The sequence below is a fragment of the Trypanosoma brucei genome, chromosome 7 (assembly GCF_000002445.2).
Source record: "Trypanosoma brucei brucei TREU927 chromosome 7, complete sequence".
In the NCBI taxonomy this organism is placed as follows: Eukaryota; Euglenozoa; class Kinetoplastea; order Trypanosomatida; family Trypanosomatidae; genus Trypanosoma; species Trypanosoma brucei.
In genome coordinates, this window is record NC_007280.1 from 1,721,516 (window position 1) to 1,745,321 (window position 23,806).

The 23,806-nt window shown below is 49.4% G+C and overlaps 9 protein-coding genes across 9 annotated transcripts, besides 10 other annotated features; all 9 read right to left on the reverse strand.

Annotated features, from left to right (window-relative positions):
- Positions 1-23,806: part of a sequence feature (sequence corresponds to BAC RPCI93-33N13) that runs on past both edges of the window.
- Positions 229-253: a microsatellite.
- Positions 440-476: a microsatellite.
- Positions 708-796: a sequence feature (A-rich).
- Positions 1,007-1,036: a sequence feature (AT_rich).
- Positions 1,154-1,252: a sequence feature (GA-rich).
- Positions 1,357-1,402: a microsatellite.
- Positions 1,590-1,611: a sequence feature (AT_rich).
- On the reverse strand, positions 2,169-3,497 carry Tb927.7.6340 (hypothetical protein, conserved; the record flags this gene model as incomplete). Its single annotated transcript, XM_841164.1, has 1 exon — positions 2,169-3,497. The coding sequence occupies one exon, from the start codon at positions 3,495-3,497 to the stop codon at positions 2,169-2,171; it is 1,329 nt and encodes a 442-aa protein (XP_846257.1).
- Positions 4,206-4,245: a microsatellite.
- Positions 4,344-5,165, reverse strand: Tb927.7.6350 (NADH-ubiquinone oxidoreductase, mitochondrial, putative; the record flags this gene model as incomplete). The annotated part of the gene is made up of 1 exon (XM_841165.1): positions 4,344-5,165. The coding sequence occupies one exon, from the start codon at positions 5,163-5,165 to the stop codon at positions 4,344-4,346; it is 822 nt and encodes a 273-aa protein (XP_846258.1).
- On the reverse strand, positions 7,529-8,068 carry Tb927.7.6360 (histone H2A, putative; the record flags this gene model as incomplete). Its single annotated transcript, XM_841166.1, has 1 exon — positions 7,529-8,068. One exon carries the CDS (start codon positions 8,066-8,068, stop codon positions 7,529-7,531), a length of 540 nt encoding a protein of 179 aa, XP_846259.1.
- Positions 8,232-8,256: a microsatellite.
- Tb927.7.6370 (hypothetical protein, conserved) lies at positions 8,542-9,843 on the reverse strand (the record flags this gene model as incomplete). Its single annotated transcript, XM_841167.1, has 1 exon — positions 8,542-9,843. The coding sequence occupies one exon, from the start codon at positions 9,841-9,843 to the stop codon at positions 8,542-8,544; it is 1,302 nt and encodes a 433-aa protein (XP_846260.1).
- Positions 10,475-11,095, reverse strand: Tb927.7.6380 (hypothetical protein, conserved; the record flags this gene model as incomplete). The annotated part of the gene is made up of 1 exon (XM_841168.1): positions 10,475-11,095. The coding sequence occupies one exon, from the start codon at positions 11,093-11,095 to the stop codon at positions 10,475-10,477; it is 621 nt and encodes a 206-aa protein (XP_846261.1).
- Tb927.7.6390 (hypothetical protein, conserved) lies at positions 11,685-14,591 on the reverse strand (the record flags this gene model as incomplete). The annotated part of the gene is made up of 1 exon (XM_841169.1): positions 11,685-14,591. One exon carries the CDS (start codon positions 14,589-14,591, stop codon positions 11,685-11,687), a length of 2,907 nt encoding a protein of 968 aa, XP_846262.1.
- Positions 15,056-15,568, reverse strand: Tb927.7.6400 (hypothetical protein, conserved; the record flags this gene model as incomplete). Its single annotated transcript, XM_841170.1, has 1 exon — positions 15,056-15,568. One exon carries the CDS (start codon positions 15,566-15,568, stop codon positions 15,056-15,058), a length of 513 nt encoding a protein of 170 aa, XP_846263.1.
- Positions 15,821-20,191, reverse strand: Tb927.7.6410 (hypothetical protein, conserved; the record flags this gene model as incomplete). The annotated part of the gene is made up of 1 exon (XM_841171.1): positions 15,821-20,191. One exon carries the CDS (start codon positions 20,189-20,191, stop codon positions 15,821-15,823), a length of 4,371 nt encoding a protein of 1,456 aa, XP_846264.1.
- Tb927.7.6420 (hypothetical protein, conserved) lies at positions 20,799-21,191 on the reverse strand (the record flags this gene model as incomplete). The annotated part of the gene is made up of 1 exon (XM_841172.1): positions 20,799-21,191. The coding sequence occupies one exon, from the start codon at positions 21,189-21,191 to the stop codon at positions 20,799-20,801; it is 393 nt and encodes a 130-aa protein (XP_846265.1).

Consider the following 23,806-nt stretch of genomic DNA (forward strand, 5'->3'; position numbering starts at 1 on the left):
AAATTTTTAAAAAAAGGAAAAAATGGAAAAAGGGGGAGCGATCGCCAAAAAAAAAAAAGTTAAAAGAAAGCAACGGAAAAATAAAAAGAAGTGTTGCCCCTTTCCTTTCATTCCTTCTTTTTTTTTTCTTTGCTCCCAGTCGCGCGAGTGTTTTATGTCACTGTTTAAAAGAAGGCCGTTAACTCAATTTATTTCCTTCCTTATGTCAGTTTCCATAATAATTCCTCTTATATATATATATATATATATATATTAGTATTATTATTATTATTCCCCTTTCTTTCTTTCTTTCACAAATTTTGTTTTTTTTTGTTTTTTAACGTACTTACGCTTCGAATATGCAAAATATCAGCAACAACCGCAAACACATATCTTCTACCTTTTTTCTCTCTTTTTTATTTTTCTTTTTTTCCAAACAAATGCAGAGAGAGGGGAGAACAAAAAACAAAAAAAAGAAAAAAAAGAAAAAAAAAGAAGCACACGTAAAAAAAAAAACGACCACAATAAAACAAGTTTTACTACAACATAAAGCAGTTCACTCACTTCAGGAATCACGAGGTGGCGCTGCTTCTCAGCAGCATTTCTCAAAAATAAAAAAATAAAAACTCCTTTAAACCCCTTCTGTTGGGGATTTATTTCATAATTGAAAAAAAAACGGAAGAGGAACAAATTAAGAGCACTAAAACACGACACGTGAGACAAAACTGAAAAGAAGAAAAAAAGGAAAGAGAAAAACAACGCAGAAAGACAAAAAAAGGAAAGAAGCCCCAAGAAAAATAAATAAAAATCAAAAAAATGCATACGGTGCTGTAAATCAACATATATTTGATCATGCAACGTCACTTATTCACACTTTTCTTCTCATTTTCTTTTCCTTTATTATTATCACTATAAAAATAACAATAACAAACCGAAGCTAACACTTTTTCCACGCTGGTAAAGTAAAATACAAGACGTTTCTAAGGAACTGAAAACAGAAACGAAACAAAACAACAAATGGACAACCAATTATTTTTTTTTCTTAAATAAAAATAAACACTTTTTCTCCTATTTTTTTTTCCCCCCTCGTTTCGACGATAATGGTGTGTTTTACCTTTTCGTTCTTTTCTCGTTCATCCATGGTTTATTTAGCCCCGTAACTTTAGTTTTTTTCAGGAAAAACAAACAAACAAAACAAACAAACGGAAGGAAAGAAAGAAGGAAGGAACGGAAAGGGAAAAAAAAATGGATCGAAGAAGGAAAAGAGGCAGAACCTGCCGTGCATGACGGCATTAAATTCATCGCCGTGGAGACGCAACGCTGGTGGAGTGACGCCACATGTGTGAGAGTTGGAAAATCAAAATAACAATAATAATAATTATTATTATTATTACTATTTATTATTTATTATTTATTGTTGTTAGTGGCAACTCATCACCACACGTCAGGTCGCAACACTTCACGCATCTCCGCTCATTTTTTTTTTCACTTCCATCACCATTTTTTTTTATCTCCCTCGCTACTTAGTTCCTCAAATTCACCTTCCCAGAAGCGCTATATCCCTTCACTCGTACACTTCCCTTCGTTTCCTCTCTTTCTCTCTCTCTATGAAATAAATATATATATTTTTTTCATACTGTTCTTGCTATTGTTGCGCTCCTAACATATCCGCATCATCCGCACATATGTTTCCCTCTTTTTTACCTCATTTTAACTTTTGCTTTATTTTAGCTTCCATTTCACTTTGTTTGTTTGTTACACCACAGACACCCCCTTTTTTTTTTTTTGAAACTCTTTAGTTCTGCGTTCCTCTCGACTTGTTGTTCACACATACACAAACACAAACACGTAAACAATCGTACAAATCACAAATCCTCATGATCATTTCACTTCGTTGGCACGGTTTCATATCCTTTTCCTCGTCGTGTTGTGCCGGTGGGAATCGTTTCACTTCTGCTCTTGACGAAAAAACACATTCTGGTCCAAAAGCCATTAGGAATAGTGACATGTACACGTACGCATACTTTAGTTCCTCCTTTCCTTCACTATTTGATGGGGCCTTTGCCTTCTTCTCTTTTTCCTTTTTTTTTTTTAAAATCACTCCCAATGGCCCTTACAATCCAATTACTTTGTGACTTTATGAATTCACGTAACCGCGCGTTATCCCCTTATCCAAACCCTTGCTTAACTTAATTCGTCCGTTCATGATAAGAAACAGCCTGCTGGAGCAGCTTTTGGTACTCCTCTTCCGTGGAGGCATTGTCGTGCAGCATTGCTTGCTGCTCCCGCAGCAGTAGGGAAAATTTATCCTTATTCGTTAAATGTTGGGCCCCTTTCGCGCTGGCTCGGAGTTGCACCAACACTTCTTCCTTCGCTTTTGCACTGGTAGGAAGTGTAAATTTTACTACTTTGATTTCATTGAGGTTAACAACAGCCGTGGACGGGTTTTTCGGACCTCGTGAGCTGCTTTGAGGTCGTGCGTTGGGGGCGCTAAGGTGTTGGCGTGGTGGTTGCTCCCCATTGGAGGATTTACTGCCATGCCAAACTTGCCGCAACTCCTCCAGGTACTTCTCCGCTTCCTTAACAATTTTATCGTGTTGAGAAAGGCCCTCCAAACTCTCCCGTTCCATAGCTTCCTGCTCCCTCAGAAGGTCTTGAAGACGTTTTTTACTGTCCTCTTCACACGGTGCAACGCGGCCAGAGTAAACCTTGGGCGGCCTCAGTTCCTTCCTTTTCGTATTGCCATTGCTGTTTAAGTCCTTGCCCCGGCTAAAGCATTCGCCGCTGGTATTCTCTTCATGGGTCAGTTTGTCGCTGCTGTTGTTGTTGCTATTCGTGACGGTATCGCCCTTCTCCGCGAGCGAAGGAAGCTTTAAGGAGTCTGCTTTAGAGTTGTTAATGTTCTGGCCGGTACTGTTTCGGCATGGAAGTCCTGTTGAGGAGGAAATTAGAATGCTTGGAGGGTTCGCTTCCATCCCCGCATCACCAAAAATGGGCTGATATCGTGGTTCTTCCACTTCAACAACGTCAACAACATGAACATTACTCACTCCCTGGGAAGAAGCTCCGTGACGATCCGTGACATCCCCCACATCCGTGCTGAGAATGCTAAATACCGGAGTGGCAGCGGCTGGAGTGTAGCGAACGGGCTGCTCAGTCGTCTTTTGCTCCTCCACAAGCACAACACTCGTATGCCGCGAGCCTGGCGACGAATGGGCTGTTGTGGAGCTTAAACACAATGACGCGGCTGCCGCAGTCTTTTGAACAGCCTTGCCGTCGCGGGATGCGTCTGTAGTGGTGGCACATGTGAAGGAAGGAGAAAGTTGCTGTTGATCCAACACTGGAAGGTGCTCATCGCCACTAACCGATACGGCAATGCTGCTGGCCGTTGTGTTGCGGCTGCCATTAACACCCCGAATGTCTGGAAATAGCTCAATTGATACACGGGCATTGCGGACCCCTTGACTCTCTAGAAACTCACGCACACCGCAGCTGAGCGCGGTTTTGGAATGGAACATATGCAAATCACGTCTTCTCCCTACCTTTCAGTAAACTTCGGGCTGGTTAGACTAGTTACTCCTCCCGAGGGGTCTACCTTCTGAAAAGAAAAAAAATGGAGATACTCCTCCAAAAAGAAATGTTTGACGGTCACCTTTCTTTTCCTTTTTTTTTTCTGATATCTGCGGGCCGGTGGCTAGAGTTGCAAATGGAAGCAACAGCTCTCGCGCTTTTCTCCGACGCGTGTAGACTACGGAAGCGAAACAATGAAGAAAATAATAAAGAAAACATTCGGAAGAAGAATAGGACTCGTACTCACTGGATGGAAATAATCTTGAAGTACGTGCACAAGCAGTTGCGTAACCTCGTATGGACTACGACTGCGACCACAAGAGGGAAAAAAATCAGTGTGTGGAGCATTTATTAAACATGTTCCTCGAGACCATATATCGGTAGGCGCATGTGACCCACCAGTTCGCCCAACGGTTACCAGCACATGAGAGAAATACCTCATACGCCACCCTTCAACTTAAATTACTCCTTTGGCCCATAAATACCCACTACGACGGCCAGCAAACCTTGTTACTGTACACACAATAGACTTTAAAAAGTACGAACGTTATTTTCATCCTCACTAGCACACGATACTCCCCACGCCTTTTCAAAACACCAAGTGTCAACGCCACCCCTCCTGCGCTCTCCTTTGCACACACCACACACACAAACACATATACATACATGTATATATATAAATATATATATATATATGCACATACGCACCACGGACCCTGTATGGAGTAAACAAATGGTTCGGCACTACTGGAAAGGGCTGCAACGAACCAGCACAACAGCAGGTGGGCGCGTTGCTACTTCTTTGCTGCGCCGCCGGTGGAGGCGCCTGGTTGTACCGGTTTCGCATCTAAGTCCCTGCAATACGGCTTTGGTGGCTCTTTCATAAAAATTGACGTTCTGCCACCTGCCGGTTCCGACCATCGACGGTCTTCTCGACACGTCCCCACCTTAAATGGGCGCCCTTCACGTAAGTTCTCAATCAGTTCCTTGACACTATCCCACGTAAGGTCTTCCACAAAGTCATATGAAAAATGTGGTGGCCGACTGTAGTCGCTTACCACAAGCATGGGTGCGTTCACACAAGCCCCAAGGCACTGCATCTCACCCAGCGTAATGAGTCCGTCACGGGTTGTACCATGCATTTTCACATTGAGGTATGCCTCGGTGCGGTGGACGAGTTCGTCGCAGCCACATAGCATGCAGGGGGTTGTGACGCAGAACTGAATGTGATATTTTCCCACAGGTTGGCGGTTGAACATGGAGTAAAACGTGACTGTTTCAAATACCTGCATTGGAGGCACCTCACAGATGCGGGCAATTTTGTACATGGCCGTCACTGGAATGTACCCGCCCTGTTGCCGTTGTGCGAGGTGCAGCAGTGGAATAATGGCGCTCCTGCGGCGGCTGCGCGGAAACTTAGGGAGGATGACGTTGTTGATCTCCTCATAGCTTGCCATCGTGAAGTCCCATGGGATGCGAGTGTTGTTGGTGTCGGTGTTGTGATGCCGAACCTCGCCGTGGATCACTCGTCGGGGAGAACAGACGGGAAAAGGAACCACGCATCCTGTAAGAGCAGGAATAATGGGGGGTAAATTGGCCCCAGCTCGACGCCACATCCTCCCGCGAGCTCAAAATTGTACCCGCACCGGTTCGTGATTTATCCTAACTGCGTACCTTACTGGGGTCGTCCCGACGCACCTTACTCCCACGTGGCACGGACTAGAACACAGACACACTGAACGATACTACAAAATTGCTAATACTGCTCCTACTGCTAGAAATGGGACAACAAAACCCAACCCTGCTGTACTACAAAGTATATATATGTATATATAACTTCAAACAACGGCAAATAAGTGGATAAAACAGTCCCAAGAATATTAATACTTTCTCCGGGAAATCAGCCACAACTCCCAATACTTCCCTGTACGCTAACGGTGTTGTCAAGCAAAGAAAAAAAAGATGGAAGAGGCAACAATTCAGGTAGAAAAAACGAGGCAAGCAACACGTGAAGGCAACGAAGCACGGTGACCCCAACCACCACGCATCAACAAGCACATACACAAATACACACAACACCAACGGTTAACGAAAGGGGAAAGAAGATCAGAGTCGTCAATAATGTAACGAACTTCCGGGTGGCTACGCTCCAAAAAAAAAAAAAACACTGCGGGCACCGTTCCTGGGGCACGAGGTGAGCTAAACTAACTCTCCCATCCTCCTATTTTCCTTTTCGTTCATCTACGCTCACACACCTCCCCCTCTCCCTCTCCTACTTTCCCCAATCTGCAGCACTTTATTCCCAAAGGGTGGCACGGGTGTCTTCTTGGGGATGTGCGGTCGTTATGTTGAAACGGAGGCAAATGATTTAGAAAGGAAAAACAAAAAAGAAAAGAAAAATGAGAAGCACGAAGGGCCTGAGCAAGTGAGGAGAATGAATGAAAAGGGGGACTGAACGAGTAACAAATTTGCATTACCCGCCAAATGGAAGTCTCACTACGTTTGAAGGGGAGGGTCGCTAGCACTCACCACAGCAGGATTAGTAACTCTCGCCACATCCCCCTCCTTCCTCCTTTCTTAACCCCACCATTATTCCCCCTCCCCCTTCCTCACACCGGCATTCGAAGAGTTCTATCTAACTTGCAGTTTAGATCGACAGCGCAAGTGAGTACAAGTGCCGCCAACCTAAACCACTCTGTAACGCTGGCAGCGTACGGCGATCGTTGTTGTGGGTGCTGTTTCGACAGTGCCGCGCCCCATGCGGTGAAGATGGAATAAAATTTCCAATAGAGAAGCGGCAGAAAAGGAAGAGGTGAGTTGGAGAAGCACGCCAGCACACGAAATGCTGCGCAGACTCTTCCTTAACGTAAACATTACATCAACTTCACCACCGACGTCCTTTCTATCCTCCCTCCTCTCTTCTTGTTCACCGAAAGCACTGACAAACCCTCCACATCGATTTTTATTCAACTCCTATGTGGGTCGAGCAACAAGGAAAGGGGGAAGTGGAGAAGGGGGCTGTCCCACAGATGTTAACCGTCCTCGGCACTTCTCCGTATGGTAGAATGGAAATGTGAAGCGTACGAACGGTAATGTAAGTAAAAAAAAGAGGAAAATGGGGTGTTGCGTGGAGGGAAAGCGCCAATGCGCAGAGGCCGCGGTTTCCCCCCAAAAAAAAAACTTCCATGCTGCACACCCCAGTACTTTTGTGGTCACAAGCGTACCTCTTTTTTTTACATACCCTTCTCCCCTCTCCAATCCTCTCCCCCCACACTCGATCTGTACAGTGCAGGAAGCGCTCCCAATGATCATCCCTGTTTTGCCGCCGCGCTCCCCTCAGAAACATGAACTACTTGGCTCCATACGCACCGCGCCAAAAGTGGAAGCACACAGCCGTCACAGCAGCAAAGGAGAACACAAAAAATAAAAAATAAATTGACGCGCACCATTTCTTAGCGGCAGGACGTGGGTAAACGATCATTTTGGTTGTTCCCATACGCACAAACACACACTAAAACGGGCCACCTCTCCCGTACTGCTCTGCGTCGCCACCACCACCATCGATCACCTAATCTCTAATTTCTAGTTGCCCTCATCTCAGGCCTTCTGTGAGGTAGTGGTACTGGACATAACAAAAAATGTAACAAAATACCTCACCCCCCCCCTTTCCTCCATCCACTTTCTGCAAACCATCATCTCATAAGTGGCAAACACACACGCAGACACACTCACACTTCCTTCCTGGCCCCTTCATCCTGAACTCTTTCTTTCCCCCCCCTCAGATGACGTTTGTTCTGTTCTGCACCTGCTTGGTCTTCCTCTTCTCTTTCATTTAAATATGTCCAACTTCTGTGTACAGTGCATTCTTACCTCTCTCCTCTCATCCTTACTTCCTTCGGGGCCCTTCTCTATTAAACATCTAGCGAGCTGAAGGCAACAACAACAGAGCATAAAAGTGAACAATTCACCTCCCTCTGGTCTACGAGCCCCTCTTCGATTTCTTGATGATTTTCTTTTCCAGGCTCTTGTGCACAAATGGCACCACACCTCCCCGGGCAATTGTGGCGTTAACTATCTGGTTCAGCTCCTCGTCACCACGAATAGCCAGCAGGAGATGCCGCGGTTTGATGCGCTCCGTTTTCTGCGCCTTAGCTGCAGCTCCAGCGAGCTCAATTACCTCCGACGTCAAGTACTCAAGCAGCGCAGCACAGTAAATTGCGGCACTCGCACCACAGCGCTGCTTGCGGTTCAGTCCGTCCTTTAAACGCGAGTGAATGCGACCGACGGGGAAGTTGAGGTCAGCGCGGGCTGCGCGGGTCATCTTGTCGCGCCGGCCGGCTTTACCGCCAGTTTTACCTCCTCGCTTGCCTTTTCCTTTACCTTTCCCCTTGCCGTGCGCCGGACCAACGGCCTTCCCACCGAGCTTTCCACCGGTGAGGGCACTCGCCTGCTCGGGACTCATCGCCACGCCGCCGACGAGGGGGGCCTGAGGCACCGCATCATCACCTGTAAGAGACATGACGCAAGTGCTTTAAATGTGGTTACTGTGTACAACTGAATAAACCAGTGAGTTTTTATTCGTTCGTGTCCGTGTATAATGCGCTTTAGGCTCTGGCACCGAGATCCACGTACTCTACCTTTTCCTCTTTCCTTCTGCGTAGCCAAATGACATGTGCACGGCGATATATATATATATATATATATATAGGAGAGATCAAGAACGGGAGAACATTCGAGAGATGGTTCAAGAGATGGGATCAAAAATGGACTTTACAATTCTGAGGGGTGTAGACACAGACCATAAGAGAAATCACTGGTAACTACGAAGAGAAAGAACGGAAACTGCCGAAAGAAGCCGCTGCCATCGTAGACAGATCAAATGGTAACTATATCTAGTTATTAATACGTTCTTCCATAAGCGTACATGGAGCGATGACGTTAGCAAACATTTGCCTCGCCTTCGCCAGCCGTCTAGTGTTGGTACCGCCACGGTTAGTGTTGCCCCTGACACTCCACGCACACAAGAATACCAAACACGTCAGACAACTGGCACACACCTGCGCCCGTCAGCAATGCACACGGGTAGTGATACGACCGCCTCCCGCAACGTGCACACGGCACAAGGCAAGTGCCAATCTTTATGCGGCAGAAGCTACAAATAGTCTCGCTGTCACCTGCGTGCAAACTCTGAAGTACGGTAGCCGCAACATTCAATGTCAGAGCGTTTGCCCCCTCGATTATGCGGCGCCGGAGCATACACCACTCCAGGCACGTCTGGTGCAGCAGCACTGCGGGGAGCTCCGAAGAAGGTCCCCCATCACTTTGTCCTCCGCACGCAGCACCCTCCCTCGTATTGACGTCCGATCCGTTGCTGAGGCTGGGGGAGGCCTGACCGAAGGCCCCGAAGCGCAGCTTCCACAGCGGACCTAATCTCAGCCCAAGCGTCCGTTGGCTAACCAAACGAACCTGCCCCTCGTTACAAGAAGGATCCATGGTGAGCACATGCCGCAGAAGCTTTGAAACCTGTTGACGATCAGATATGTCAAGACCACATAAAGCACATGTTCCCTGGTATACAAGTGCATAACCGCCCGCGCCCTCCACCCGTATGATACACCGCTCAACTTCCACACGATAACTCTGCGGTTGGTGTTGTGGCGGTGGAAGCACCTCCTCTGCGGACGGCCATGTCTGCCGTTGAGCCTGCTGCTGCAGAGGTGGCATCGTAGTGGATACAGGCTGAGATCGTCCCTCCCCCGCTATCGAGGGCTGCACGGTCGGGTCCCCCGCCATCTGACTCCCCAAACTCATTCCGTTCTCATGCAAATGCGTGAGCGGCGTCGACGGCGTCGAGGGTTCCGTCTCACCGGGATCTAGGGAACTGTTTGGAGCCGTTGCTTGCGGATCCGCTCCATTAACTCTGGGAAATGACGAAACGGGTGCATTGTCGGTCGTTGGGGGAGCAAGCAACGCATTATTTGTGGCTTTCCCCCCACCCTTAGCAGCAACAGCAAAGGTGGTATCGCCTTGGCTGTGCGGAACGTCGGCAGCGCCGCCTAAGCTGCGCACAAAAGAAACCAACTTGGCAAGAGCTGGGAGCGGCCTGGCCTGCCGAATGTTCTGGACTGATGAGTTGCAGAGCGGGCACATCGGGCGGCCACTGATGCAACGATCAGCGCAGTTAGCGCAGTAAACGTGTCCGCACCTAAAGCACATAGGGCGATCCATAAGATCAAAGCATACGGGGCACGAAAGAGTCCCCTGCGCTAGCTCAAATAAAGCCCGGGCAGCCATGGGGGGAACAGTACGTGGCAACAAGCCAAATGCGTATGTAGACGCTCCTCAGACTGGACAAAGCCTGCAAACGTGAAATGACAAGAATAAGACTATCCCCGCCAACCTTGTAGAACAGGTAAGCTGATGTTGTTCAACCGAGTCACCTCATACACTCCGTAGGTGGGGAATAAGGTCTCCTCAGCCTTCTTACTCCCGCCTGCGCAAAACAGTGGACCGAGGTGCGAATGCACGGAAGGGGGAAACTAGACGTGAAAGCACAACAAGTGAGTGAGCCTTCTGTCGTGCGATCTTTCCACCTTTTCCCCTTGTAATCTGGGACAGCTGAGAACAGGGGCTATGAAGATATTTCTAACCACAGGGTCGGGGAAGAAAGAGAAGAGATTTTCCATTTTACCTCTGCTGCAACGAACAACGAAAAAGTGAGACAAAAACGCCAGCACGGGTCGGCATGGCATCGCCAAGCTGAATAGGTATATGTGAAAGAACGGGGAGGCAAACACACTTGGCAAAGCTGGCAGCCAAAAACCTTCCGCATGGCCACGAAGGGACAAACATTTTGTAAACGTGAACATCACGACAAACCCCGCAGAACAGTTGTGAGAGAATTCAACTGAAGTTATGAGCTGCGTCACTCTTTCTTTGCTTTGGTCCGTTTGGGAGGGTCTCCCGCCTTCCCCACCAGTGATTGGGGCTTGACTGGGAGCTGCTTCCGCCGGCGGCGCTCCATGCGATTCTTCTGCCGTTCTAAATTAATTTGCCGCCTCACCTTCATCACCATTGATTTGAAAGCGCCGTGCAGCACACGAGTGGCATTTCCCTCCCCCTGCGGGAACCGTATCATCAGTAAATTGCCACTCCGCACCAGCACAGAGCCGACGTATTCACGCCGCGTAGAGGGGCTTGCAGCAGGTGCTGGGAACCCATGCATCGTCAGGAGAGACCGCTCCACATCACAGAGGCGCTCACGTCTCTTGGTTGCCTCCGTAAGCGTGACATTGTAGAATTCATCCATGGCAACAAGCCTCCCTTCATACACGTAGCCGTGGGTTGTCTCCACCTCGACACGCAGTGGTGCAGAGACAACACGAGCCTCAGCGGCCCTCGTCCCATCCTTCTCAGTTCCTGTCGGGCTCTCGCCCTGGCCTAATGACTGGTCATTACACTGCTGATGCATCTCAAGGAACTCTCTAATGACAGCAGCGGGTAAGGGGTCCTGTGACCTGGTCGGTCTACTCGCCTCTACCGACATGATGTCGCACCACGCGTGTGCACAACCCTTTATACTGGTAGGTGATCCGGAGAAATGAAACCAATTTAAAAAAAAAGAAGTAGCATGAGTGACAACAAAAGGATAAGCAGTGGTGGCCACAATAGGGTGTCGGGACCGAAGAGAGGGGGTAGTAGCTGCAAATGAAAATAACCCCGGACGAAGTAAGGGAAAAAACGCGCAACTCTCTACAAGTGTAGTATGGATCTATCTATAAGCGACCACACCGATACATGCGTATATGCAACACCCGCTACCTCTGTGGAGGTGAGACGACACATCAGAGGATCCTTTTTTCCCCCACCCGTCCACCGGTGCGAAAAAACCGAAGCAAATATATATAACCTCAAGAAGCCCGTCCCTTCCCGTCCCAATGTTGGCACCAACATCTAAGAAACACGTATTGTCTGAAACTTTTGCCGCACGCAGTGCGGCCATATTACAGCATTTGCGACGCGCAGCGATAGGGAGACCTGATAGCTACCATGACGATTCGCCTCGTTTCTTTTGTGTTCAACGGCACAAAGACCGAAGCGAGACCCGATGCACACATCCACAGAAACAACAAGTCCTAAATCGGCATTTGGGTGGGACCTGTCATGTATGTGTTAGACCGAATGTCCAAGTAACACTTCAGAATCGGGTCAAACACAAGGTATTCATCAACCTTCTCCGCGGGCGCTCCTTGTCGGTGCTTTGAGCCATTACCGCAACTTGTCACTGCTGTGGGGTGGACAGCGGACACATAACCAGAAGATGCAAACGGTCCCCCAGAGTCACGCACTTCAGTCTCCCGTGTTGCTCGCTCCGCCGCGACGGCATTGGGGACCCCATTACGAACGGGCCGTCGCATCGTGCTGCGGCCTGACGATGTAGGAAAAGGTGTCTGTTGTTGATGTCGGGAGTGCGCTGACGGGGTTGGCGAGAGAGGGGGAAGTGAGGCACAACGCGATACTAAGTCCTCCCGGCCCCTTGGTATGAAGTTACTGCAACTATTTCTGCGAGCAGTGTTCTCACAGTCGCCGAGGCCCCCGCGCCCGCTGTCAAGGACCATGAACCGGCGGTTTGGATCAAAGCCGGTGCCACCGGATGCGGGAGTTCTTCTATAATCTACTGCACTCAAGCTGCTCTCTTCATCCACACTGCAACCACACCGCTGTGAATGAAGCGGTGTAACAGTGGTCGTTGCCGTTCCTAAAGCAGAGTTGTATCGCTGGGAGCTGTGGAAAGTAACGACCGAATGATCCAACGATTGCGTCGGTGTCTGCGTTAACGGTCCTTCGATAGCATCATTTGTCGCGAATGTCGATTGAGGCACCCCCGTCGGTGCAAACGCGGCATGCCCACCAAGTCGCCCGGCCCTGATTACTACTCTGCCCTCATTTCGCCCCGATCTCTCCTCCACTGGTGTTGTTAGAAGAGAAGACGAAACCATAGGCGTATCCTTCTCCGCTTGCGGTGTGGCCCCAAGGTCGTTCCACTCCAGCGTTGGACCCTGTTCCCCCACCTCAGGTAGCGGAGATAATGAACCACCAGCGTCGAAGGAATCAAAACACAGTCGGTCTACGTTGTGAACGCTGCTGCGTGGTGCCATGGGGGGCTTTGCGTCAAGTTCAGGTGTGTTCTCCGCCGGGACAACGATCGCTGGATGATCACGGGAAGACGACATGCGAATGATGTTCACGGTAAAACGCTCGTCCTCATCGGTTTCATCACAGGTGGGGCTAGCACAGTTGTTGCAATTTTTACCCCCGCCTCTTACCTCCCTGGCGTCGGTCGAGTAAACAGGATCCGCGGCAACGCCACTGCCAGATGTGGCCCTTTTCGATTGCGACCGTTGCGAACAGGGTAGACGCTGTTGCACGCCGTGGTTGAAACTCGCTACCGTGGAAGTCATCTGCTCAGTGGAGGAATAAGAATGAGGTACCTCATTTTGAACTTCATTCCCCAGCCCATCATCGTCTATTCGCGGCACGCTAGCAGTTTCGCCCCGGCTGAGCGCGCTGTTTGAACCATAACTCCGGTCAGGATAAACTATGCTCTCACCAATTAGTTCCTGAATGCGTCTGACGCGTTCCCTCATCAAGTTGAGTGAATTCTGTCCTTCAGAAGCGCTGAACAGGTTTTGAGGGGTACTTTCCACATTTTCTATGGCACTCGACAAATGTAAAGGCTGCGATACCTTTGTGGCTTTCAACCCGCCTGTCTGCACTTGGGCTCTCCTCTCCAACGGGAGAGACCGAGAGCCTACCACCAGCCCCTGCTCTGCGACAACGTGCACGTTCCCCCCGGCTCGCGGTACGGAGGAAAAGTTAGAATGTGCAAGCTGCTCTCGGGTCCGCCGATCCCCATCAAAATTAACTTCCGCGAAGGGAAAGTGGCGAGGATCATCCGCATGTGTAGATGGTCCTCCCCCACTAAAACGGTGACCATCCACACGAAGGGACGTGCCAGGGTGTCGCTGCTTGGCAACTCTTGTTACAGAGTCTTTCGCAGAAAGAACGGCTAAAGGTGATGAGGTTTGAGCTACAGATGCTGCAACGGACGGCTGCGTGCGCGGGGGGCAAAGCGGTGGAGAGCCACTGCTGCCATTCTTAATTGGGGCAGGTGAAGCGAGTTGTTCGAACGCCTCAAATGGGCAGTAAGGTAGCTCCTCTGTGCCCCCTGTCGATGCACACCCAATCCCCTGCGAAGGTAACTGCTGAGGCTCCGGTTGTGGCTCAACCAAGAAGTCCTCCTCACATGTACGGATGATCCGCCAATTGACCGGCACCTCCTCCGGAAGTCGGAGAGAGAGTGGCCATTCTGCTGCGAGCACATCCTCTACAACGCCATCCTGATCTATTGGGGGCGTTTGTGGCATACCCAACAGACGGCGGACACGACAAACGCTGCTGCAGGTTAGCGTGAACTGGAGCAGCTTACGAGACTGAAAAAGTTCGGGGGGCGAGACACGACCGCCCGAGTCCCCATAAAGAGCAGCATGTATTCGGGGGACGTCGAACACAATGTTGGACCACACACGAGGAGTGGCACACTTCAGAGGAACCTTAACGTGCTGCGCGCAGCGCTGCAGCTTCTGAAAGCTGTTACTAAATATTATACGTCGCCTCCCCATCCTGTCCTGAAGAAGCAACTCGATCGTTAGAGTGAAACCGACGCGCGTGGGTTCCTCGCAGAATAACTGAAGTATAATCACACGTTGAGACGCCAGTGCCGAGCCATGACCCCCACTCTTTATCCCCGCACTACCGTGGCCACCCCTTGAGCGGGACGCGGTTGTCGCCAAGAAGGAGACGTGAGAAGACGGCGATATTCGAAGTAGTTGTGACCTTGTAGTTTTGTCATAGGAACAAGTGGCACTTCCACCCACTATATCCAAAGCAGCAAGCGGTTTCGAGCCCTGTGGACTGTACAGTACATACGATGGCACGACTGTATCAGCCGCCGTCCCTGATGCGACAGTGTGCGCTTTCATAGTTCAACTAACTAAACAGTGGTACTTTCCAGGGTATGCAATATATATGCTCGAACCCATACAAATATATATATATATATGCACGTATTCTAATTGCTTCCCCACGGCAGAGGTTGCAGTCAAGGAAACACCGTACCAACGTCAATCCTGCCGCTCCTGTGGGGTACAAAGCGCTCAAGCGGAAGGAATAAAAGAAAATACAGGAGAAAGGGAGTAAGAGTCAACTGGTAAGGCCACCGCACGCGCGACCGGCTGCACAGCAGAAGGTGAAGCAAAGATTCTGGTGAAACGTGGGTCCAGCCCAGCAAAGGGCAAAGAAAAACGCGTGGTTACGCGCAATGTGAAATCCAAAGATTAAAAAAAAAAATTAGTCTGTAGCAAGTAACAAATGTATGTGAGGACGAAAAGAAACAATAACAACACAGACACCAAGAATAGCAATGGCAGCAAAACCAAAAAAAATGTTATATGAAAATTTGCGGGTAAGCACCTCGCAGTTCAGAAATAAGCTGCTCTGTTGTTTTCCGTCTGGATAGCGGAGCATCTGCTCTGGTTGCGCTGAATCCTGCAGTAACATTCACCACACGAGAAGTCATGGATGACCCTGCCAGCTCCACACTGCTCACCTCCTCCGCCGCATTATCATCGATACAATCGACGCCGCTAAACAGGGTGTACGGAATTAAATGAAGCCTTGTGGTACCCTCAATTTGCGTGATATATTGGCCGATAACCACCTCAGTTCCCATTTCCCACGCCGCTCCGTTGTCAGCCTCCACCATCATCTTAAAAACTTTATTGGGAAGTAGTCCAGTACCAGACACAACACCGACTGCTTTACGGCTGATGCCATCGACAAGTGTTGCCCTATCGAAGTTGACGTACAGCCAACCATTCATCCAGCGGCGTCGCTTTGGATTACACTTGTTCAAAGCGTATAAAACGTTGAATGAGGAAGCTTCATTAGCAACTGGCATGTCTTGAAAAAAAAAAAAAACAGAAAAGCAACGGAAAAAAGCGTACGAAGGGAAGAGATATCCAACGGTGACAAGACAAAAAAAAAGAGAGGAGAAATCTCCAATCAACTCACCAGGTGGCACCTCTACTTGCACTGATGATAATTGTGCTTTGCCGGGGAAACAAGAGAGTGTCCACAAGCAATCATGCGGATGGCACCCGCTCAACCGTTTCAAAACTTATATACGCGGGTAATATGCTATGTTCAAAGGTCAAGCAGTGGAAGCCGCCTGTGGAGGAAAACGAACAGTCGAAGAGCCTAATTCTTCAGCACCGCCCGAGCAACTACACACTTGCGTAGTCATGGCCCACAATGGTTCAAGCATGAGGTTAACCTCCTGCTGCAGCTCCAGTAGGGCTTGCGCCGTTGTACGGGCACTACATGCAGCTATCACCATAGGGACACGGGGGCTCCGTACGCTAGGGCCTGGCAACCATATGCCAGCCTGTGCAACCAAACTGGCGCCGTTGGAGGGGTTAACAACCACTCGACATTGACAGCCAAACGTTAACTCAACAAGCAGCTCTATCCGCCGCTTAATGTTGAGGCGAGGGCAATTATTATTCTCCCCCTTCCTCCACTGAAGTAGCGAAAGCAACCACCCCATCTCCTCCCTCGTGTGATTATCAACGTATTTCTCAACAGCCTCTGAGAGAAGCCGTGTTGAGACAAACAGAACGTGTCCCCCCGACGCCGGACGACCCCGACTCGCCCCTGCAAGATGGTTATACCCCGCAATACAATGCTGGTGGACGGAAACAATCCCTGTTTCTGCAGTCCGCCACCTCGTTCCATCACCGTCTTTACCGCCAGTCTCATCATTCTTTTCAGGAGTTAAAGTCCGGACGACTAAACGAACAACAACTGGTACATTATTCCGATAATCCCCATCATCCTCACAGACCCTCTCGAAACGCAATGCAACTTTGCCGCCAACCGCTACCCCTAGTGCACCGTAGCAGGCGTGCCATACACTCTTTGCGTAGTTCGACGTCGGGTCCCACCGTGCAAAGCCACCACCACCGGTACTGCTATAATCCACAACACCTCCCCTGCCGTCCCGGCGCAGCGACAGCAGAAGAGAATCAACAGCTTCAATGTAAGCATGCGCCGCATGGGTTGCATTTCTAGTGATGACAAGTTCCGAGGTACGGTCTCCGTCTCCTGATGCCGTCACCGATTGCACTGATTTCACTCTGCACTCAAACCCACCACCAAGTTCTTCAGCTCTTCGAGACACCGTTACGGTAAACCCAGAGGTTAAACCCAACAAAAACAAGTCATTGGGGCGAAGTAGCAGCTCGCAGAGAGCCCTGTGTCGATCCAGTTGCTGCTGAAATTCTGGAAAATTACCCCGAAGGGCCTGCACAGCGGCGGCTGCCCAAGCGTCCCTTTTGGTACGCCCTCGTCCCACACCCAACAAAAAAAATGGTGACGCATGCGCAGAATTCTCGTAGATGGAAATTTTATGGATATGCAAGCTGCACACAATCTCTCCCGCAGTCGTATCAGAAGTATATGTGCAATCGTACCTGCCCGCCACGCCCTGAAGCAGCTCACCCAGCAAATTAGCTGGTGTGTAGAAACGCGCATCAAAATGGGGAAACCCGTCGCGTGGGAGTAAAGGTGCGGCATCGGCAGCGACTTGCAACAAGGACTCAACGTTCAAGGCGCCAACACCTGGCACAACGCGCGCGGCTATCCTCAGCGCCTCCCGGCATGCCAAACTAAGGGAGGGGATCACGCCACGGGATTCCTTCACAGTTGCGGTGGTTCGAATGTCGTATTGCGACACTAGCACCTCGACAACGCCCTCTACACAAGGCGATGAAGGAGCACCCGTACTCACGAAACAGACACGCGGCTGGGTTCGGGTTGTGGTTTCCAGCGCCTCCAGTAATGCCGCCACCTCCGAGTCGACATGCATATCAGTTGTAGCACAGTACCCAATCGCAGCGCCGCTGGTCTTCCCCCGCGTAACGCATCCTCCAGGCCGACGCGGAAAGTTATCACAATCGGGCATATTAAGCAGCACAGCAAGCTCGTTCACACGGCGGACCGCCTCCTCCACCGTAGGTGCATGTGTCTCGGCAAACAACACCCTCTGCCCCAAAAAGTCGTAGAACAACATGGCGCGTACGATATAGTCAGCTACCAACTGCACCTCTTCATCCTTTCCAAGAAGCCACCTCGCAGCACGGGTATCAATCTCAAAGCAACGAACCTGTGGTGGAGCCATAAACCAAGAGTGGAGAAGGAAGTCAATGGAGCGTCGTGCTGTTGGCGAGTTGAGTCCAATGAGAGGGACACTCACACGCCTGGGGAACACACGGTTATAGAGAGCAGAAACCACTAAAAACAGCAGTCGCAGTGGCCCTTTGTTCTTCTCATTGTCGGGTTGTACAGGAACCTTCTCACAGACACCATGCTGCGGCCCACTCTCCATTTCGACACGTAGATTTGTACCCCAGTGGGCAACGATGCGCGTGTAAACATCCACATCACCAAAGTTCCCGGCAGCTATTTGTCGCACGCGAAGCGGTACGTCATGGACTGCCTTCTGAAAGAACTCCAAGACTGGAAATGAGCACTGTGGCAGACGTAATGCCAAACGAATGTCCTGCAACATCAGCAGCAGGTCCGGGCAATAGAAGGCTGACTGCTCATACTGTTGTTGCTGCACCGTATCCTGTACTGACAGCTGGAAGACCGTCGAGTCGGTTGTGCTCAACACCGTTCGCCATTTGGTCAAAGAACATCGATATAAAAAGTGACCAAATGTGTACATTAGATCTCGCACAACATGGCAGAGTTGCAAAGATTGCATCCCTAACGACTCAGAGGTAATGAGAAGCGCCTTATTAAGAACATCACCGGGTATTGACACCTCCGACACCTGTGCATCCCGGGAAAACAGTTCTCCAATGTGATCTAACAGCCAATTGTTCTGATCGTCCCGATGCTTTTGCAGTTCCCCATCAGATGTCCAGTAAACCGAAGGAGACCAAAGAGTAAAATCACGGTGGGTTGTGGTGCTATCTGGGGCAACAGCCGCCGCGGCGGTGCAAATAAGCCGCCAAATATTCCCCAACAAACCAACCTGAGCAAAAGACCTTCCATCCTGCGATTTACTTAGCTTCACCTGTTCCGCTTGCGTCCCAGAGCCGCTGGTTGCCACCATTTCCTCCAGGAACTTCCGATAATGATATGCACCTGACTCATCATGCGGCAGACCCACAATTCTCAGATGCGCGCTTACTAATAAGGGACCCCCACTCCCAGATGCGGGAACCAGGTCAAGAGCAATAACAGGTAATGTGCAGCCGCTGAGGCACGGTCTGCGAGTTATTGAAACAAAGCGCGAAGCAGCTAACCCATTGAGAGCAAACAGCCCTCTCTCGATAGAAAGTTGCATCACACTAGGCGAGTGTTGCAACAACCCGAGCAGGGCCCGCGCCCCCCGAAAAGAAACTCCACCCTGTAGCAAAGGCAACATTGGGGTGGGTTTTGCCCCTCGGGGGGATCTACTAGTATCACAAGTTGGAAGTGCCGACTGTAGTACTCCACAGAGTCGCATAAGAACTGAACCTACGACCCAACAACTCGGCCAGGCAAGAGCAGAACCGTACTGTAACTGCACAGCACTGCCATTGCGTGACAATACAATGCGCCTAAACGCTTCTGGAGGTGATGTGAGGGGCAAACGAAGTTCTGTCTCGTTCTCCACGCTGTCAACAGCGACAAGGGATAATGACTCCCACCCCTCCCTTGAGAGGAGTTTTACGCGTTGAGCTCCACGTCTGTGGGCTAACGATGACCACCATGTCGTTTCCTGACTGGCACAAAGCGAACCACACAGGTACAGTGAAAGGAAATCCCCATCCCAGTCATAAACGCGCAATCCTTCCTCATAACAATTGAGAAAACGCCAAGCTTCCACTTCCCTACTTTCCAATTCCTCCACGGCGTACCTATCGAGCTCCTCGAGTGCTAAGGCAAAGCCCACTTTTATTGCATCACGGGGAGATCCTCCCTCACCACGACAGATGGCAATGCCGCCAGTGGGCTCATTTTGTGAAAGTTCTTCCCATCCTCCTCCAGGCTCTGCGTCGCTTAAGGGAAGCTCGGCTGTGACTGTAGTCATAAATTGCGTTGGCATCCCCTCAGACCGAAGCGTATCGCCACCCTCGCTGTCTGGCACCCTTAGCAGATGTACTACAACCTTCGCGTCCATACTTTTCAGGGTCGCATCGAGTTCGGCAAATACATCGGAGTCAACACACTGTAGCATGTGACGTAGGCCCGCCTTCGTATTCACCAGTGAAAGAGCTGCTCCGTGGGCACGCTCTTCAGCTTCTGCAGCGCTCTCTGCAGCAGCCGACGCTATGTGGAGTGAGCATAACGCATTTACACGAAGGTATACGTTGCTTTCAAAGTAGTTGCTGTTCAAACGGGTAGTTCGAACTTTTGCGCTCCCAAACACTTCTTTGAAACGCGACCTAATGTGCCTTCGCTGGGCGGCCAGCAACCTCAATTGACGATTCTTCCGTATTTTCGCGGCCAGTACAGCCCCCGAAGACATGCGAACACGCAGCTGTTATTATCATTCACCGCTCTCAGTGGTGGCCGTCGAGTCCTAACTTACCTAGAACTCCCTTTTGTGCAGGAACTCGAAAAGTAATACCGGGTTTCCCTCTCCCCTTACCTCAGGAGAACAAGTATGCGGTTATAAGAAGTGAGAACAACGGAGCAATTTTCGTCAGATTCAGTGCTTCTGTGGTGATCAAAGAAAAAAAACAACCAGATGATATCGAACCCCGCGTCCCGTCGCTCAACTCAGCAAAATGGGAAACAAAAAAATCACGGTTAACAACAAATGGGGAAAAAATACTGATACCCTTCCTCTACGTCCTGTTACGAAATATTTCGAACGAGTTACTCCTAACAATTAATTTCCCGTCTCGGCACTCATCCCTACGCACATAATATGCATTTCACTACAACTGTCGACGATTGGAAGACGAGAAACCGTCTCTGTACTCATCACTCAGACAATTCACATAAATACAAACAAGTAAATAAATACATTTGAAGCAATGATTTTCCGGCCGTATTCGCGGCACCTTGTTTTCCTCATGTCGAATATTTAATGCCTCACTCAGACGCAAAGATTCTGAAACCTCTCCAGCCTAGGGGCAAGGGGAAAGGTTCACCACGGCGATGCCAAAGTCCAATGAAATTTTGTCATCATCGGGGTGGTAGGTGACCATGAGCGTCAGTTGATTCCTTCGCAATATGCTACCAAGGCAGTCTCCAGGGTCTTGTGCATTCGTCAGTTCAACATTGCCAGATACTTCGTCATATACGTACGGCTCATTCTTACACTCCTCTACATCCCCGGAAATCGTAAGAGATATGTCAAACGTATCCAAATCGACGGGAAAGTCAACTCGGCCCTCCACTATGGAAAAGTAATCACCACAGTAAGGACCTTGAGGGCGAGTCTTGATAGTCGACAACCCCTCGGTGACTTGTAGGAAAGGGACCAAAAGCAAAAGGGCAGCAAAAACCATGTACCTCATGGTGGAGAACTTCGTTTTATTTCTTTTTAATTTGCTTGTTGTGTTCTTGGGTTTTCAACTGATGAAAGCCAATGACTACGACGCAGCGCGCTGATCAAGGTTACTCTATATCAAAAAAAAAAAAATCAAAGCGCCAAAAAGAGAGAGAATAGTGCACATTTACAAAACGGAAACCATCGTTGTATTGGCATAAACCAAAGAGATGCTGCTCTCGTAACTTTACTCTCACATTACGGGTACTACATGGAGCCAGGTCAACCACCCATAGTAACTTAGAACCGAAGTGCTCAGTTCTGCTTTTGGTCACAAATGGTGCACTGCCAGTTGACCGGCAGTACCGCAATTATTTCACCCCCCCCCCTCCATCAGAGGATGTAGATAAGGGAACATGAACCAAATTACAACGACTGGAAGCTCTAGCGTTGATATTTAAAAGTAAAAAAAATAGTAATAACAAGAATAGCGTTCAAAAGCAAAAGTTTAGCTATAACGGCTCGTGATAGGTCAAGACAGACACAAATCCTCTGCGACGACTCTGACACACACGAGAATCCAACAGCTCCTCAACCCACGTCTTTCACATGCTGGAGAAACAAAACACAGTCCATTAGTACCGAATACACTTTGTTGAAAAGTGTTACCTCTGTCCTTATAAATGTGCCTGTAGTATTCTTCCCTCCCTCGATGTCGCTACTAAAATGCCGGTTGCTTAATTGGAAACAGCGGTACCCCTTTAGCAAGATGTAGAATCCTACTAGTCATATCCCCTACACAGACACACGCACACAAACCGACGGAATGTACACATATTATCCACTCCTGTAGGCAACAACAAAGGATGATCCCCGGCAACTACCACAAATGCAATGAGCATATGTATAAGTTACAGACAAGAACACATGCATTATTTGACGCATTTGCCTGCCAAACTGCTTGAAATCACCACCGTAGGCGATGCCCGCCCGTATTTACTGCTTCTCCTTCAGCCGGACGTACTGGCGGTGTCGGAACCACCGCAGAGAAACCGGTGGAAGGGCATTAACCCGACAACACGTATAATTTTGCGTTTGCACACTGCAACACAGGGAAAGAGAGAAAACAGGCTCTCCAGAATCAGTTTCGACCTATGCTAGGTCGAAGCATATCAACATAGAGGAAATCATTGTGAAAACAAAAAAACAAAGTTAACTTAGATTACACACCTGTCACAGCAACTCGCTGTCTCCGTCGGTCAACCACACGCACGTACACCACGTCGCCCTCGCGTGGCCCTGCCAACAGCAAGTGCAACCCCGAAAATGAACCTAGCGGATTGGAAACAGTATCAAGCAACAACCAAAACAGTGTGGGAAAAAGCAAATCAATCAATTTCCGAAGGAGGTTCGGCAGCCTGACACACGATAGCCGAAGGTTCCCCAACATACCACCGACCACTTCTTCACTTGAACCAACCATTATGCAGCATACCAGCCGGGAACATACTGTAAGGAAGCGACCCATCACAGAAGGTGGTGGGTCCAGCAGAGCCAACACACGGAAAGGCAGTATAGAGGAACCCGCGTGTACCTCCATGGTCATAACAACAATAACAGCAACTACCAAATTCCTTTGATTGTTTATTCATCTCAGGGGTAAAAATGCATCGATACCAAATCAGTTTAACACACGTAGGTCGCAACCGCGACGAAAACACTCTGTCCTTGGAAATTTTTATATGAGGAATGATCATTCTCAGCACGGCAACTGCCAATCAGCCACCCAAACTCCGATATAGCAATGTAGAGCGGACTTACACTCGACCGTGAAGCAAAACCGTTTGAACGCAAGAACGGTGCGCATCCACTTTCCATAGTGAAAAGGGCCAGGCAAAAGTACATCACAAGAACACTGCAATATTGTGAGCCCGCGCCGTGGCCACACAACACGTTCCAGCAGTATAATATAATCGCTTGCGTGACATCATACCGAATTAAACGCCACAACCACCCGCAGCCATTCTCTGCTGAATAGGCGAGACAACAATCTTATTCACTGCACACAACAGGGTGCCTCTGCAACCAATGCGGTTGTGACTAACAAGTCCCCGCCCTGGGACAACTAGTCGCTACGGCGGGAAGCAGTAGCAACCACTGCTGTACCGTCCATTTTTTTTTCCTGACGGCGCCGATGCAGATCAACAAAGGCACACATCCCCGTTGCTCGGTCACACACGCGCAGCTACCCTTCCGTACGCGCCAATCGTACTCGTGCAGAAGCCCTGACCCCTCAAGAATGACACGCAGAAATAATAAAAGGTCCAAGCCACAACTTGTATGTACACAAACATACATGTGCACGGACAATATGTGGATCAGAACAACTACGGAACTGCAACATTCTGCACAAATGCGTACACTGAGTCCTATTAACTGTAAAAATGCCCGAAACGGAAGCGAGGGGGAAGAAAAAAAACAGCTTACTCCCATGTATTATTCATTGTCATACAAAGTTCAGAAGTAGCTGCTATAGAAATAATGCGAAAAATGACTCAAAACTGTTTGTTTCTACTGTTGACGACTTTTTCTTTTAGCCCTCGCGGTGAGGGGAAACAATCTGTGTGAAAGACGAATCAAACC